At 54.9% G+C, this 16075-nt stretch overlaps 1 protein-coding gene and 1 long non-coding RNA gene across 8 annotated transcripts in view; both read left to right on the forward strand.

The window, feature by feature from the left end:
• Positions 1–322: 322 nt before the first annotated feature.
• LOC311598333 lies at positions 323–3651 on the forward strand. Its single transcript, XR_014779534.1, has 2 exons — positions 323–772; positions 3426–3651. It is a non-coding gene; the product is annotated as an uncharacterized lncRNA (long non-coding RNA).
• A 689-nt stretch (positions 3652–4340) lies between these two features.
• The window catches only part of BCL9L (BCL9 like), a 32101-nt gene continuing 20366 nt past the window's right edge, over positions 4341–16075 (forward strand). For 2 of the 7 annotated variants that reach the window (XM_084783358.1, XM_084783363.1), the window contains exons 1-2: positions 4341–5144; positions 11010–11055. Coding sequence is in view for 1 of the 7 variants with exons in the window: in XM_084783357.1 (XP_084639483.1) it covers positions 11755–11858 (104 nt within the window). In the remaining 6 variants the exon portion in view is untranslated. Of the gene's footprint in view, positions 5145–11009; positions 11056–11361; positions 11859–16075 lie in introns of those variants that run through there. The other 5 variants (XM_084783359.1, XM_084783365.1, XM_084783364.1 and 2 more) reach the window with 4 other exon arrangements.

Raw genomic sequence — 16075 nt, forward strand, 5'->3', positions numbered from 1 at the left:
TGTTAAACTGTGGGAGTGGGGTCGGGAGTCCCTCCCTACCTCCTTCGCGAATCAAGTGTCACCACCTCCAAGTCCACCGGGCTGGCACGCTAAGAGTTAAGTCTGCCCGCAATCTGCAAGATTGGAGCCGGAGAGGGGGAGGCGGGAGGGGGGAAACAAGAGGGGGGGGGGAACCGAGCAAGGAGATGGGGGGGGGGGAAGCAGACTGCCTGGAACCCCCTCCCCAGGGACCTGGCCCCTGGGCCCCCAGCCCCAAAAGGGGCCCTGCCCTCCCCGGGGTCGCGCTCTCTTCCCCCGCCCTGCCCCCGCCCTTCAGCTTTGTGTCCCCAGGAGGGTGGGCTGTAGGATTTCCAGCCAAGCCTTGGCTGCCTGCTCAGTTTTTCCAAACCCTCCTGTCGGAGAAGGCGGGAGCGCTGTCAGGATAAGAGTCCCTCCCCCTGCCCCTGCCGGCCCCCTCGCCCAGCCAGGAGTTTCCGGCCCTCGCAGCTTTTCCAAACTCCTTTCCCTTTCCGACCCTGGACCTCAGCGTCCCTAGTTCTATTGGTTCCCAAGTTCCAAGTTCAGGTTGAGGGGTCCAGGTGGACTCCACAATCTTAGAGAGGAGTTGGTAAAGCCAGGCTCTACAGGCCGACCCAGAGATCTGCGGGGTGCCGGCCTGAGCCAGGGTCCGCCCCATCCAAGGACTCGGCCTCTGACAGCCAGAGAAGGTGGCTCTTGGGGGTCTCCCGCTCCCGGAAGGAGACGGTGCTGGGGACCTCGGCACAGCTGGGCGGTAAGGTCGGTGCGGCTGATGCCAGGCCCTGAGGCATGCTTCGAGGAGGGGCAGCGTTCCCAGCGCTGGCAAGGCTCTGTCCAGAAAGTCTATTATATAATAATCACCATCTATCAGGAAGCCAGGCGGCTGGAGGGAGTTGGGGAAGCCAGGATGCCCGGATCCGCGCCTCATCCAGGGCCCAGAAAGGTGTCTCTACCAAGATAGGCACAGTGTGGGCACGGCTCAGCGGTCAGATGATGGGGTGTGGGGGGTAATTCCAGGGGCTAGTGAGGGGCGCTGGGCAATCTGACTGCAGCCTCGAAAACCCCACCCTCAGAACTTTGACGGGCAGTGCCCCGAGCCAATGATTGAAGTCACTGTGGGACTTGAAGTTAACCCTTTCTTAGGTCTTTAGTTGCTTCAGGGTAGAGTCCCTCCCACAGAACTTCTCCTGACTGGCGCCCACCTACTCAGGCTAGTGCAAACTGGAGAGGCGAGCCAGCATTATTTGTGCATTCTGATCACTCCAGAAACAGGAAGATGATTAATCTCAGAAAACCAGTAGTCCAGGGCGCTCCCTCCCTACCATCCAAAAGTAAATTTTTTTACAGCAAGATGCTGTTGTGGGTACAGTTTCCAGAAACAGTTTCGAGCGGCGCTGGCGCAGAGATATCGAGTCAGGAACGGGCACCTTCATACACTTATGCCCAAGCCGCACTTTTACTGGCAAAAGCCGACATGAACATCGCTGGCACACCTGTGACATCCCTTGTCATGCGGTGACGCACCGAAGCTCGGTAGCTCCCTAATTGGCCAGTAGAGGGAGCCGCTGGATTCCAGCAAAGGGCCACCAGCTCTCTGCTTCCCTGCTCTCTGGCTCCAGGGTTCCACCCAATAACTTGTGGCTGCCCAAAGCTCTGCTCTGAGTCCAGACCTGGAACCTACATTAGGGGAATGAGTCACAGCCACACCCAGGGGAGCGCTCCACAAGGCTGCTTCTCGGGACATACTAAACACTCTTAGATTTTATTATGTACTACATTAGCGACCCCTGCAACCTATACACCACTACAAATACTGATTTCTGGACCTACTGTGAACAGGACTTATGCCAAAAGGAATCGTTAAGAAGGGACTGGAGTCAGCGGTGCATGCCTGGGAGGCAAAGGCAGGTGAACCTGTGAGTTCGAGCCTAACCTGCTCTACATAGAGAGTCCTGGGCTAGCCAGTGCTATATAGTGAGACCCTGTCACAAACAAACAAGCCCCAAGTGTCTTGTCATTTATGTGGTGGGAGGCTGATCCCCATAAGTAACTGCAAGGGTCCATTCGGTGAGCTGGTCCTCTGCCTGTGGTCAGTAGTATATCCTAGGGACCCTAGAGAGAGGAGATTAGACCCAACTTCATGGATCTGCAGGGATCACAGAGGTCAGCTTCTCTGAGCTTCAGTTTCTTTTCCTTTAAATGAAGTTAGGACCTACGTCATAGAACTGCGGTGCTGGACCCCTTAACCTAGCACAGTGCTTGGCACAGTGCTTGGCAATCCTGTGTTGATTGGATTAAAAGGAGGTGTTGGGGAAATGGCTCCGTAGTTAGGAGCATTTGCTGCTCTTGCAGAGGACCCAGGTTCAGTTCTAGAACCCACATGGTGGCTCACAACTGTGCCGAATTCCTGGTCCAAGACTTTTAATTTCTCAGCTGGGTCGTGATGGTGGGGGCAGCAGCAGACACTCATGCCTTTAATCCCAGCACTCAGGAGGGAGCAGAGGCAGGTGGATCTCTGGGTTCAAGGCCAGCCTGGTCTACAGAGTGAGTTCCAGAACAGCCGAGGCTACACAGAAAAAAATCCTGCCAAAAAAAGAGGAGAATAATAATAATTATTTAATAATTTAATTTCTGGAGCTGTAGAGATCACTCAGTGGTTAAGAGCACTGTCTGCTCTTCCAGAGGTCCCGAGTTCAATTCTCATCAACCACATGGTGGCTCACAACCATCTGTACTTGGAACTGATCCTCTCTTTTGGCATGTAGGTGTACATGAAGACAGAACACTCATGCATAAAACAAATAAATCTTTAAAAATGCTTTCAAATTTCTCTTCTGGACTCTGGATACAAGGCACTCATGTAGATGCATACATAAATGCATAAAGGCACACATATATTTAAAATAAAAACAGTATTTCTATTTAAAAAAAAAACCCACATAGTCTCTGGGTATAATGGTCCATTTTTTTCATCCCAGCATTCAGGAGGCAGAGGCAGGCAGATCTCTGCATTCAAGGCCATTCTGAGGTCAGGCGTAGTGGCACACGGCTTTAATCCCAGCACTCAGGAGGCAGAGGCGGGTGGATGTGAGTTTGGGCCAGCCTGGTCTACAAAGGGAGTCCAGCCACCAGCTCCAGCCAATATTCACTGAAGCCCTACTGTGAGCCTGGCCGACACCTGAGTCATCTGAGCGAGGAACAGAGACTAGAAGTTATGATCTGGGTCCTCCTCGGGAGTCTTGTGCCAGCCAGATGTACAGACAGGAGAAACAAGACAAAATCTGGGAGTCGGTCCTCTGGCAGGTGGCGTTGATGGGACAGGTGAGAGGGGAACAGAAGAAACAGTTTGCTAGTGTCATTTCTTCCTGAAGCAGTCAGTGCTTGTCACTGGTTGATATTCATTCTAGGTGGAGGGACATCATGACAGAAGGAAAGTGTCCTGGCATAGGACTTGATTGAGGGGCTGGAGAGATGGCTCAGTGGTTAAGAGCACCGCCTGCTCATCCAAAGGTCCTGAGTTCAATTCCCAGCAACCACACGGTGGTTCACAACCATCTATAATGTAACCTGGTGCCCTCTTCTGGCCTGCAGGTAAACAAGCAGACAACACTGTATACATAATAATAAAATAAATCTTAAAAAAAAAAAAAAAAAGACTTGATTGAATTCTAGTCTGAGGTTCAGTACTCTCTAGTTGTAAGCCCTTAAGTCAAACACATCTCAGTTTCCTCCTTTGTGTAAAGGGGCCATCACACCTACCTGGTAGGTTTGTGGTGACCATTGAGATAACATATGAAATGCTTTTGAAAAACTGCTTAGAATTTTTTTTCTTCCTTGGGCCTACTGTCCCATAGGATGGTGTTTATGTGTGCTGTGAATGTCTGTGCGAAGTTTTCGGAGGTAAAGGAGAGTTTGAGAAGACAAAGGTTTCACTTCCTCAAACATTTTCTTAGCATCCAATTTGCACTGCTTGAAGGCTTAGCTGAAAAAATTCAGTCGATGTCCTCAGAGGGAGGGGGGGATGCTCTTAGTGCATAATGGATGTGGGTGGGTACAATAAAGAGGGGTTCTAGGGGTGTGTGTGTGTGTGTGTGTGTGTGTGTGTGTGTGTCCAGGCAACTCCCACTCTTTCCAATCCGTGCAGATAGGAGGGTGGGTTTGTCAGAACTCTAACTAGCCTTGGATGCTGTGGGTCCTCCCTAGTCCTCAGGAACGGGGTGGGGGTGGGGAGACAGGAGTGGTGGCTTGAAGGCCCCTTCTCAGTCTAGGGCCAACTGCCTCCTGCTAGCCGGTCGGGCGCCTTACCGAGTCAGACCACTGGGAGGCTGGGGGAGCCGGGTTGGGCGAGGAGTCGAGAGAGAGATGGGGGAGCTCTTATTTTGACAGGGGCCTCTCCCGGCTCTGGTATGAAGGCAGAAGGAGGCAGCCAGAGAGCCCCGATGCTTATTCAGGCTGGGGAGAGGAGCCGAGTGGAGGGGCGAGCGAGGCTCCGGCAGCGCAGGGGAGCCCGGGGAGGCGGCGGCGCGCGGCGGAGCCAGTGGCTGGACATGCCCCGGATCCGGGGCCGCTGCAGCACTGCCGCCGCCCGGAGCCAGCCGGCCGGACGCCCGCACGCCTGGGTCCCCTGGCGCCGCGCCGCCCGGGGACTGCGACCTGGACCCTCGGCATCCGACCAACAATAAGCGCCTAGACAGCCCCCTCCCCGCTCCGCGCCCGCCGTCCCCGCCGGCCTCGGGGAAAGTGAAAGGAGGAGGCGAAGGAAGGAAGGAAGGAAGGGAGGGAGGAGGAGGAGCAGGAGCGGCAGCAGCCAGAGCGGTGAGGTTTGGGCCGAGACCCCAGCCCGGAGCCCCGGCCCGGCGGTGCGCTAGCTCTCCCGCCGCTGCCGGCGCCCAGAACCATGCACCCCGGTTAGGAGGCAGGAACCCAGGCAACCAGCGCCTCCGGGCTACCTGCTCGCCGGCCGGGCTGGTATTGAGATCAAGGCGTCCAGGATCAAAAAGATCACCGCCTGCCCGCCTTCTCCGCGTCTCCACTGTCCTGCTGGAGGATCCCAGTCCACCCAACGACCCTGACCTGGTTATGGCGACCAGCTCCGGCCTGGCGTGAGGACCCCCGACTGGTGCGAGGTGAGGGCTGGTTGGGTTGGGGCAGAGGGCTAAAGTCATGCCAGGCCAGCAGGAGCGCGCCAAGAGAGATCCAGTTTAAATTGGGGAGGGGAAGCGCAGTCTGAATGTCTCTCACGTTCTAGCACGCACCCTAGGCTATTTAGGAAGCGGGGGACTCCTTTAGGGTCATTAGAGGATATTCTTAGGTCTTCAACCAAGCTGGCACTCCCGGAACACCGGGGGAAGGGCTTAGGGGCAACCAGGGGACCCTACCACCTTAGCGCAGAGAACAAGGCCGGCCTTGGGCCAGCTGGAGCAGGGAAATCTGCCCTGGGGGCTTCTGGGAGATGTAGTCCCCCTTCCAGGCTCACTAACTCTGTGGGTCCCAGCACCCCTGTACTCGTCCCCTGGCTCGTGGGAGCCTCCTGAAGGAGAAGGGTTGGGGCACGAGTGAGAGTTTGGGTCTTCTGCCCCCAGGCACTGCCTCTGAGCCATAGGAGCCTGGGAGAGCCTTCTCTGCCAAAGATTCTGTGTGGTGTGTGCTTGGCTGGGGGTGGGGCAGTCACACAGTTCCTTGGAGGTTTCCCTGCACTGCCAAGGGAAGGTGGCTCCTGCCTTGATCCAAAGGAAGCTCCGTGGGGTAGATATGAGGAGGAGAAGTAAGACTTGGGCCTCCTGCATAGCTGGAGTAAGGTCCTACTCCGAGGGCCGCTGGAATTTGGTTTGAGAAGATACGGAGGTCAGGCCTCCGTTTTTTCCCTCTTGGAGGGAGAGAAATAGAACATTTCTCAAAGCCTGGGAGTCTAGAGTGTGTCTCTCTGGAGCAATGAAGCAAAGATTAGCTTCTGTCTGTCTGTCTGTCTGTCCAGCTTCCTTCCTTCCGGGTTTTTCTGATGACAACCCCCTCCCTCCCTCCCTCTCTCCGTCCCTCCCTCCCTCCCTCTCATTCTGTCTGCTGCTTGGGGTGTGTATGTTCGTGTCTTGTCTGGAGGACCTCTGCTTTAGGAGAAAAAGTGTTGTTTCTGAGAAAGGGGTGCTTGGTGTGTGTCTGAGCCCTGGAAAAGGCGGGTGGGGGGGGTGTCGGGGGAGGGCTCTGCGGCCCCTTGATCTTTTGCTCCACCTCTCTCCCTCCCACTGAATTGCTTGGTGTTCTGTTGTCTGTATCATAGCTGCTACACCACTACCTATGCAGAGACCTACACACTGCCACCCCCTCACCCCCCACCCCAGCCTCTCCAGGGGTCAGTCTCCTCCCTAGGGCAGAAGTTCCTATGCTGCTCCCCAGCATGGGCTTGGCTGCCGTCTTGGGTCAAGGCCATGACTTCATGGCCCCAAGGGAAGAAAAGTCAGCTGGGGAGGGGGCGTGGTGACAGGGGAGTGAGGGGGGGCGCCATTGGAAGCCTCAGGATAGGGTGAGCATGGCAGGAGGAGGTGGGAAACAGGGAGGGATGCCGGACTCTGCTACCAGGAAGGGAAACACTTTCTCTCAAGTGATCTGCCTACCCGGCCTTGAAGGATCAGAGTTCTGGCTACATCCCTGTAGGGATTTCTTTGACGGGCCCTGTTGCTCATACTTGGGGGGTGGGGTGGAGGGTTCCTGAAGGGTGGAATGAAGACTAGAGAAGGCCTGGTAGTTCCCAGAAATCTGGGGTTAAAGCATCAGTGCTAATTGGAGCTTAGTGATCTTGCTTGTTCAAAGTACACAGAGCACTCATGACTCTGGTTAGCAAGTTCCTGGTACCTGGATTCAGCAGAAGCCTTAGGCAGGCTGGTGTGTGTGTGTGTGTGTGTGTGTGTGTGTGTGTGTGTGTGTGTTCGGCTTCAACAACCATGCAGGCCAGTAGCCTGCTGGGCAGAGACCTAGTGGGTGGCAGAGTGGCCTTGTCAGCAAGGGCCAGAATGCCTGGCACCTGTTTTAGATGAAAAGAAACGTGCTACAAAGAAAGGAGGAGGAGGAGGAGGTGGTGGTGGTGGTGGTGGTGGTGGTGGTTCCCTTTAGCAGGAGCTGGTGAGTCCTGGAGTGAAGTGGGGGGTGGGGGGGTGAGAGCCCCAGCACTGCAGGCAGCAAGAGCTCTGGCATAAGTGGAGGGAGCCAACAGTCGTCCTGCAGCCTCTCCTCCAGAGAAGCTTAGATGAGTTGCTGAGGGCACCCTCACCCTGCCTCTGGCGCTGCCTCGGGCTGAGGTTCTGTCCGAGCGCCCTGGGGGCAGCTCTAGGGAGCCAGAGTGTCTGTGTCCAGCCTTCCAGGGATCAAAGGGAGCCTGGTAGGGGGTGGGGGTGGGGAGGGGACTGATGTGGCCCTGATGCTCTGTTTGCTTTCCCTGAGCTTCTCCACTGCTGATAGTGAAGTACCTCAAGAGCCCGGGCACCCGAGGATGACAGGAAAATAGCATCCCTTGCTTCCTTGTACCAAGGCCCTGGGCACTGCCCAGGTGCTGACCTGATGGTGGGGGAGGGGACAGAGGAGGGGGGGGATGGCACCGTGGGAAAGTGGGCAGCCGTGGGAGCAAAGCGGTACAGGCTGGGTGCCCCAGGCAGGGAGCCTCTGCCAGGCCCGCTCTCTCTGGGGTGGGGTTGGCTATTCCAGGGACTGGCCCAACCTGTTGAACGCCTGGCTGCCATAGCTTGGCATCTGTGCCCCTGCTTGCCAGACCCAACAGCTGCCCACCCGTAGCCACACTGTACACACCACCTCCAGGGATGTGAGGAAAGAGGCTCAGATTAGTTCAAGGAGCTTGGTAGGGGCTCCTTCCAGGACTGGGGAGTAGTTTTCCAAGACTGGGTGGGCCTCTCTCTGGGTTGCAGCCCTGAGGCTGGAGGGCTGGGTGGCCAGGACCAGGAGCTGAGGAGGGAATGACAGGTGAAGAAGGCTACAGTCCTGAAGCTTCAGAGCTGCTTGCAGCATTGTCACTTGGATGGGTGGCCCTGAAGGCAGCCTGGAGTTACAGCCTGGAATTTCCTGCCGGGTGCCAGGGCCAGGCCTCCAAAGCCCCACCCCCAGCCTTGCCTGACCTCCCTCCCTCCCTCCCCCCTCCCTCCCTCTGTCTACTTTCCCTGGAGGTTGGGGGAGGGGCAGTGAGGACTTTCTGGCTACCAAGGAAAGGTGACTTCCTGGGTGTGGGGGTACTCATGGGAAACTGAGGCAGTTTCTCATGAAGACTACTAGGGAGTTGTTCCCTTAGCCTTCCCTGAGTGTGGGGAAGCTGAGCCAAGGCACTCTTCTGCAAGGAAGGGATGGTCACCCCCCTTCTGTGGGTAGGATAGGGGTGTGGTGGCTTCTTACTTTCAGTCTGTCTCCAAGGGGTGTGAAGGCTCCCTTTGCCTCCTCATTTTTCCTGTCAGTGTCAAAAGCCGCTGGAGACCTTTCCTTTGCCCTCTGTCTAGCAGGCAGAGCCCTCCCCTCTTGGGAGCTGCTAACTTGGTAGCCCCTTCTGGGTCCCCTGCCCTACTGGCTGAGCCACCTCTGGCCCCCGCACTTTCCTCCTTGGTCTGGCAGATCCAAGTTGGCCTGTGTTCCCCTCCCCCCACCCAACTTCAGGAATGGCCCTGAATCCTGCATTTCCAGCATTTCGAAACCAGGACTGTTTTGAAATCCTGAGTGCTTCTCTGCCGCCCCTCCCCACTGGCAGACCAAACTGTCTTCTGGTCTGACTCTAGGCTGCGTCTCACTGAGGTCCTCCGCTGGAGTTTGTGTCTTGGCACATGGACACAAACCGTACTGCTTTGTACGGCAGCAGCGGCTCTGCCTGGGCCCTGGAGTAGGTGTGTCTGTCAGTAGTTCTGTGTGACTGGCTCTTTCCTGTGGGCGCTCTCTCAGGTTGTCTCTGCATTTGCCAGTCTCACAGGGTCTCAAGGAAAGTTTGGGCTACTTCAGGAGGCGCCTTGAAAGTGCGTCTGCTTGTCTCTCACTTGTGTGGACCTAGGGGTTCTTTCTGAGGAGTGTGCTGGAGGCGTGTCTCCTCTGATGTGTGCTCAGGCTTTGTGTCTGTTCCCTCCTCCTCCTCCTCCTCCTCCTCCTCCTTCACCCTGGGGACATGTCTGGGGGGGGGGTGTAGTCACAGGTCTCCTGCACTCCTGCAGCTCCCTGGGACGTGGAGTCCTCTGCCCTTTGATAGGGAGGTTTCCTGGAGTGAGGCCCAAGCTCCTGGCAGCTCCGAGGCCTTGGAGAGAGAGAGTGGTGGAGTTTGGGGAGACTCCGGAATAAGCTCTTGCCAGGGGCTGGTCCCTCTTTCTCTGGCCTTGTATACTCAGTGGCACCAGCAAACTCTGTGTCCTGAGGGTGTAGGGATTTCTGGCAGAGGGGGCTTAGGGACGAAAGGGACATGCACCTTTACAGTCACCTCCTTCATTGGAGACCAGGAACAATTAGTCGCGATTTACCTGGGAGTTTGGTGGTGAATTTCAGGTTCAGGAAAATTGACTTCTCCGCTGCTTGCCGGTGCTTACCAAAGCGAGTGTGGGATTGCAGCCTTTGTCCAGGGAAGTTCTTACTGACATCTTGCCTCTTTCTCTTCTTACTATGGGGGGTGGGGTAGGGCTGCAAATGTTCTGAGCTTTGTTTCTTCTGGTCAATGCTCACTAGGACTGTTTCCTACCTTAGGGTCTCAGGCTGTCACAGAATGCAAAGGCCAGTGACGAGGAAGGCAGGCAAGCAGGGGTTGTTTGTCTGAATGTAGGGCCTGTGGAGACAGCATGGGGAGGTGGGCATAGGTTAGGCTTCCCCTTTTAACTCTAGCGGCCTCTGGTCCCTAGTGCAGTGGAAGCTCCTGTTGGTCCAGGGCTCAGTGACCCAGCAAGGGGAGGGGCCTTGGCAAGGACTTTTCAGTTTGTTTCTCAATCTCTGTCTCTGAGACATGCACATGGGCACGTCACTGCAGACACCTTTGGGAACTGCGTCTAGAAAATTCACCTAGATGGTGGTAGGGCAGGGTGGTGCAGATGCAAGCATATGGAGACAGCCTCTTTCTGGCAGCACCTTGTGCTGCCTGTTCCCCCTCCTAGAAGCTGGGTGCAGTCAGGGTTCCCCTCTTACCAGCCCCATCTGGGGCCAAGGAGCAACACAGGCTGCAGAGGGTTAAGTCTGGTTGGCAGGGACACCCCCCCCCCCCCCATCCCAGTGCAGCAAGAGAGAGGGAGGGGGGGGTGGTTAGCAGCTTGCTCTAGTTGGCGTCTCTCCCAGAATTCTTCGGAAAAGAACTCCCCTTTGACCCCCAGTACAAACTGAGCCCAGCCACCAGCCTCCCTCCCTGCTGCTGTGGGAGCTTCACCCAGTGCCTCCTACTAAACTGCTAAACCTAACTCACCCCCGGCCCTGGTACCTAGACCAGGTGCCTGGGACTTTTTGTCTTTAGGGGACCAGGGTTGTAGCGAAGGAGACCATATAGGTACATAGGAACTTAAGTCTTTTCCCCTGCCACAAGTTAACGTGTGTGTGTGTGTGTGTGTGTGTGTGTGTGTGTGTGTGTGTGTGTGTGTCTGGTTCGAGAAGCTGGGCTCCTTGGGCCTCAGCCACCCCTCCCCCCAGGTCTTCAGGCCAGGTCGTGGGAGTCCTCCACCCCTCCCTCTCTCTGTGGGGCCAAGCTCTCAGGGAACTAACTCTGAGGTCTTCCCGCTTCCAGGGCAGGGAGGGGGAGTGGTGTGGTAGGGCCGCTGGGTCAGGCCTGGCTCCTGGCCAGTCCACAGAAGTCCAGGGCTGGGGGTGGGGGTGTCTGAGCAACATTGAGACTTCCTGGAGCTGTAGGTTGTCTGTAAACTGTACATGTTTATTGTGTTTGTGGCTGGGGCGTTGGAGGGGGGACAGGGGAGGCTGGGGTTGGGGTTCTGGGAGGTTCAGGGGACTTTTAGGTTGCTGAGCAGGGACTTTTAGCTGTGACCATCTCTCCACAGGGAGCCCCCATCCCAGACCACATCCCTGAGCCTGAACCTGACACAGGTGAGCAGGGGGCCATGTGCTTTTGTGCTTCTTTTCTGGTCTTCCCACCCTGTCTGCAGTAGCTGCATCATCCTGGCTTAGCCTCCTGCTTGGCTTTTTCTTTTGAGCTCTTTCCTCCTGGCTTCTCTGCCCCTACTTTTTGCATTCCCCTCTGGGTATGTAATAGTACTTGGGGGGGGGTAATGTATGCGTCCTGGACAGGGAAGGGTTAAAGCTGGGTGCCACTGAAAGTTCTAGGCCTTTTCTAAGACTCTTTCCCTGTTTGGGGTGGGGTGGGGTGGGAGACACTGAACTCTGTCTACCTGGGGGCAAGGCAGATTTTCTGGTTGGTCCAATTACTTGTTCCCGTTTTTTTGGCTTTGGCATCTACTGATTGAGTCAAATCCAGGGTGCCCACTGGCCACCAGCCACCTCCTTAGTTTGGTTTCTGCTGCCCTGGCTCCACAGGCGTGCACACTCACAGAACGAACACACACACACACACATACACACACACACACACACACACACACACACACACACACACACACCTTCCCTCCTCCCTCGCTCACTTAGCAACAACTCTGAATTCACAACAAACAGTCCTGTGGGCTCCTGTCTGACGAGGGAAGGCCTGGGGTAGGGAAGCTGGGACAGGGAGGCGGGGCTACTTTTTCCTGGACCGCCCCCTGGAGGGAGACTGTCTCACTCCTTCACCTAATGCCTCAACCTCCAACTTTCCCTGCTGGAGGCCGCTGTCCTCCGGGAGGAAGTGCCACTGCCTCCAATCCAGGCAGTGAAAAAAGTGGGAAGCAATGTGACAGGTGGGTCGGAGCGGGGCTTGTTCTCCAGCTTTCTCTGGAAAGTCCCACTGGACCTTTGGCGTCCCACTGGACCTTTGGCGTCCTCCTGGTGGCTAGGGGGACGCAGCAGGACTTCTCATAGCCTTGGGCATCTCAGCAGGCTCCTGTGCTAAAGCATTAGAAATTTGCCTTGAGACCTAGCTCATTCCTTAGGGACCTGGATAGATGAGGAGGTAACGGATTGGGGCGTGGGTGGAGTTGGGGAGCCCAAGAACTTTGTTCTCTGAGAGCTGGGCCTAGCTCAGCAGGGCACCTGTGCAGAGGCCACAGGGTTCAGGGCTTTCTTTGATCTCTCTCTCTCTCTCCTTCCTTTTTTTTTTTTTTAGACTGGGTTTCTCTGTGTAACAGCCCTGGCTGTCCTGGACTCACTTTGTAGACCAGGCTGGTCTCGAACTCACAACAATCCGCCTGCCTCAGGGATTTAAGGCATGCACCACCACTCCCAACTTCTCTTTGATCTCTTCCCCAGGCAGGAACTGTGTGGCCTTTAGTGCAGGACCCTGTACCTATCAGGCCTAAAGGGAGGGTGGCAGGGTGCATGGGATGAAGACCAGGCTGGAGGAGTTGGCGCCATAGGGGTCATAGATGAGTAAGAACCCAATTGCTCAAGTGTTAAGCTTCCAACCCTTGTTTTTATTTTTTATTTTTTATTTTATTTTATTTTTGTTGTTGTTCTTTGCTTTTGTTTTGTTTTGGTTTGTTTTTTTTTCCTGGTTTTTCTAGACAGGGTTTCTCTGTGTAGCCTTGACTGTCCTAGACTTGCTTTGTAGACCAGGCTGGCCTTGAACTCACATTGATCCACCTGCCTCTGCCTCACAAGTGCTGGGATTAAAGGTGTGCGCCACCACCACCTGGCTCCAATCCTTGTCTTGTAATGGTGGGCTATGTGTCTTGGGCAGGTTACTTAACTCTTCCCACTTGTAAAGAGGGACCAATAACAGGGCCTTTTAAGCCAGGCCTGGGAGTTCTAGGAACCTAGCTGCAGAGGCAGAGGGATCACTTCAAGTTTGAAGCTGTTACAGAGTAGCACCCAGTCTCAAATAGACAAACAGCAGCAAACCGCAAACACCCTCAAAATACAAAAATAAAAAGTTTTTTTCCAAGGCTGGCTATGGTGGTAGAAGCCTGCCAGTAGTTCCAACTATTTAGTGGCTGAGGGAGGACCCCCTGTCCTCAGGAGTTCAAGGCCAGCCTAAGTTACATAGCAAGACCTACCTTATCTCAAAAAATAATAAGAGCCGGGTGGGTGGTGGCGCACGCCTTTAATCCCAGCACTCGGGAGGCAGAGGCGGGTAGATCGCTGTGAGTTCAAGGCCAGCCTGGTCTACAAAGCGAGTCCAGGACAGCCAAGGCTACACAGAGAAACCCTATCTGGAAAAACCAAAAGAGGGGGGGGAGGGGGAGAGAAGACTAGTTGACAGAATGCACAAAGCTCCAGGTTCAAGCCTAGGACAACATGAACAGGGCGTACGCAGGCATGGAGGCACATGCCTTTAACCCCGGCACTCTGAAGGCAGTAGCAGGAAGATCCTAAGTTCAAGGCCGTTCTTAGCTGCGTAATAAACTGGAAGGCTAGCCTGGGATAGAGGAGACCCTGAAGAAAGCTGAGCGTGTCAGTGCCTACCTATACTCCTAGGCGGAGGCAGGCAGGCAGATTGCTGCACATTTGAGGCCAGCATGGTATTCATAGTGAAAGCCTGTCTTAATAACAAACATTTTTAGATGGTGATGTAGTTTGTCTAGCAAACTCAAGGCCCTGGGTTTCAGCCCCAGAACTGGGGGATGGGAGGGTGGCAGAATAGAGTTATTCTGAAGATAGAATTAGGGAAAACACATAATGAATTTGTGCAAATGTCTGATAAAAATTAGAGATGCTGGGCCGGCCGGGTGTGGTGGCGCACGGCTTTAATCCCAGCGCTCAGGAGGGAGAGGCAGGTCGCTGTAAGTTTGAGGCTAGCCTGGTCTGCAAAGTGAGTCTAGGACAGCCAAGGCTATACAAAGAAACCTTGTCTAGAAACAAACAAACAAATAAGCAAACAAACAAACCCCCAAAAAAAGAAAAGAAAGAAAGAAAAAAAAAAAAGAAATTAGAGATACCCTACTTTATTATTCCTTTGAGTTCCTCGAAGGAGCCTTAGCCTGGGGCTTTAGAGGGGCAGTGGTTAGGGCAGGAGGAGATCCCGTCCAGTACTTGGGACTCCATCGCTAATGTCCTTCCAGAACCACAGTTTGGTTTTTATATTTTGAGGCAGGATCTCACTATGGAAACCAGGCTGGCCTTGAACCCACAAGAGCTCTGCTTGGCCCCGCTTTGTTCTGGGTTTAAGGTCTGGAGCTCCCACACCTGACAAGGGTCACCTTGTTGCCTCAGCTTCCCCACTGTTGATGCTGGCTGATACTGTGATGGCAAGTTTTACAGTTGCCCCTGGACCTGCAGAAGGTCTTCAGTTTCCAGAGACCCTCCTCCTTATGGCCTTGCCCTTGCATTTCTGGGCCCAGCCCTACTCCCTCCCCAAGGCTGTTTGCTTGCTTTTAGTTCTGGAGCCCCTCCTACCATCCGTTCCTGCTGCTCTGTTCTTTCTTTCTTTCTTTCTTTCTTTCTTTCTTTCTTTCTTTCTTTCTTTTTTTGGCTTTTCGAGACAGGGTCTCTATGTTAGCCTTGGCTGTCCTGGACTCACTTTGTAGACCAGGCTGGCCTCGAACTCACAGTGAACTGCCTGCCTTGCCTCCCAAGTGTTGGGATTAAAGGCGTGCGCCACCACGCCCGGCTGTGTTTACCAGACTAGAGGAGACACTCTCTTCTTAAATGACTTCAATGACCTCCTTCTTTCCTTCTTGCTCTGCCTAGGAGTTGAGGTGAGCACGCCAGCATAGGGTTAGCCTCAAGTTCAGGAGAAGAGTAGAGGCATGGCGGCACCCCTGATATGGGGGGATTACCCCTGGAATCCTTAACCAAATAGTGGAGAAGTCCCTCTGGGTCTCTGGGAGAATGTGAGTGCCACTGGCTCCCCAGGACTCTCAAAGGTCCTGAGCTAGGGCTGGGATGCTAGGGGTGGAGCTTGGGAACTTCTGGGTGAGGAGCTGTGGAGTAGATGGTAGGGCTGGGGTGCCCGCAGCAGAAGAAAGAGTCTATGCAGACAGGAGGTTAGGATCTTCTGGGGACTAAGGAATGGGGGCCTTGGAATAACAGCTCCTGGCTCTGAGGCCTGGGCTTGCTACCAGGTACTCTCTATGGTCTTGGAGTAGGAGGGATGGACCGGGGAGCCCCACGCTCTACTGCTCGCCTCCTCCTGGGACAGAGAGGACCCCCCCTTCTCCAAGGGTTCTGGGAGGTGAGGGCTCATGGCCTGCGCCATCTTGCTTAACTGTTGAGCTGGCCCGTGCCTCCTGTGGCCAGCCTCCTGGGCCTGTTCCTTGGGCAGGCTGGGGCTATTTTTGGGATCGGGCTGGGGCTCTGGGGCTGGTTTCAGATGTTCCAACGTGAACAGGAGAAAATGGGAACAGATGGCTGGAGGGTTCTGATCAGCGGGTCCTGCTGGGAACAGGGTTATTTTTAGGGCCTTGTTAACCCTTTTGGGACTTGTGGGGCCACCCTGCGAAGCATTGCCCTTGGGCATCTAGAGTTGCTTATCAGCCTCCCTTTCTCTCTTAGACCCTCTGTACTCTTTAAGGAGAACCGTGGCTTCTGCGTGTGTATTGCCAAAGGACGGAGTGGGGGTGCAAATCACTTGAAGGGGACTCCCCCTTCACTTACCTCCAGGGTAAGACCTGAGGCCAAGGGGGCTACTGATAGCTGCTCGGGGAACCAAGGGGGACGTGTTAGAGCAGAGAAAGCCGTGCCTCTGTGTACCATTAGAATGATGCCCATGGGCCCTGCTTTCCTAAATACTCAAGGCAACTATCTATCTAGATTGTGTTTTTCATTACAAATGCACCTTCGCGACATGATGCGTTCTTGGGTACTCTTGTTAGGAAAGAGACAGCCCCAGGTGAACTTTGTTGAGGGCTGATGTGTCATAGACATTTTTAGGTAGTTTCTGTTAATTAACCTCATTTTGTAGTTTTGTCAGTGAGGGACGAAGAGCTGGACAAGGCTATGCAGTTTAGAAGTGACATGTTGGGACTGGGCTGCCCGAGTATAGAGCCGATCTTCGTCCTGGTGTAGCTCCTTGGGTGCC

Source organism: Acomys minous (genome assembly GCF_964271855.1).
Source record: "Acomys minous genome assembly, chromosome: 5".
NCBI lineage: Eukaryota > Metazoa > Chordata > Mammalia > Rodentia > Muridae > Acomys > Acomys minous.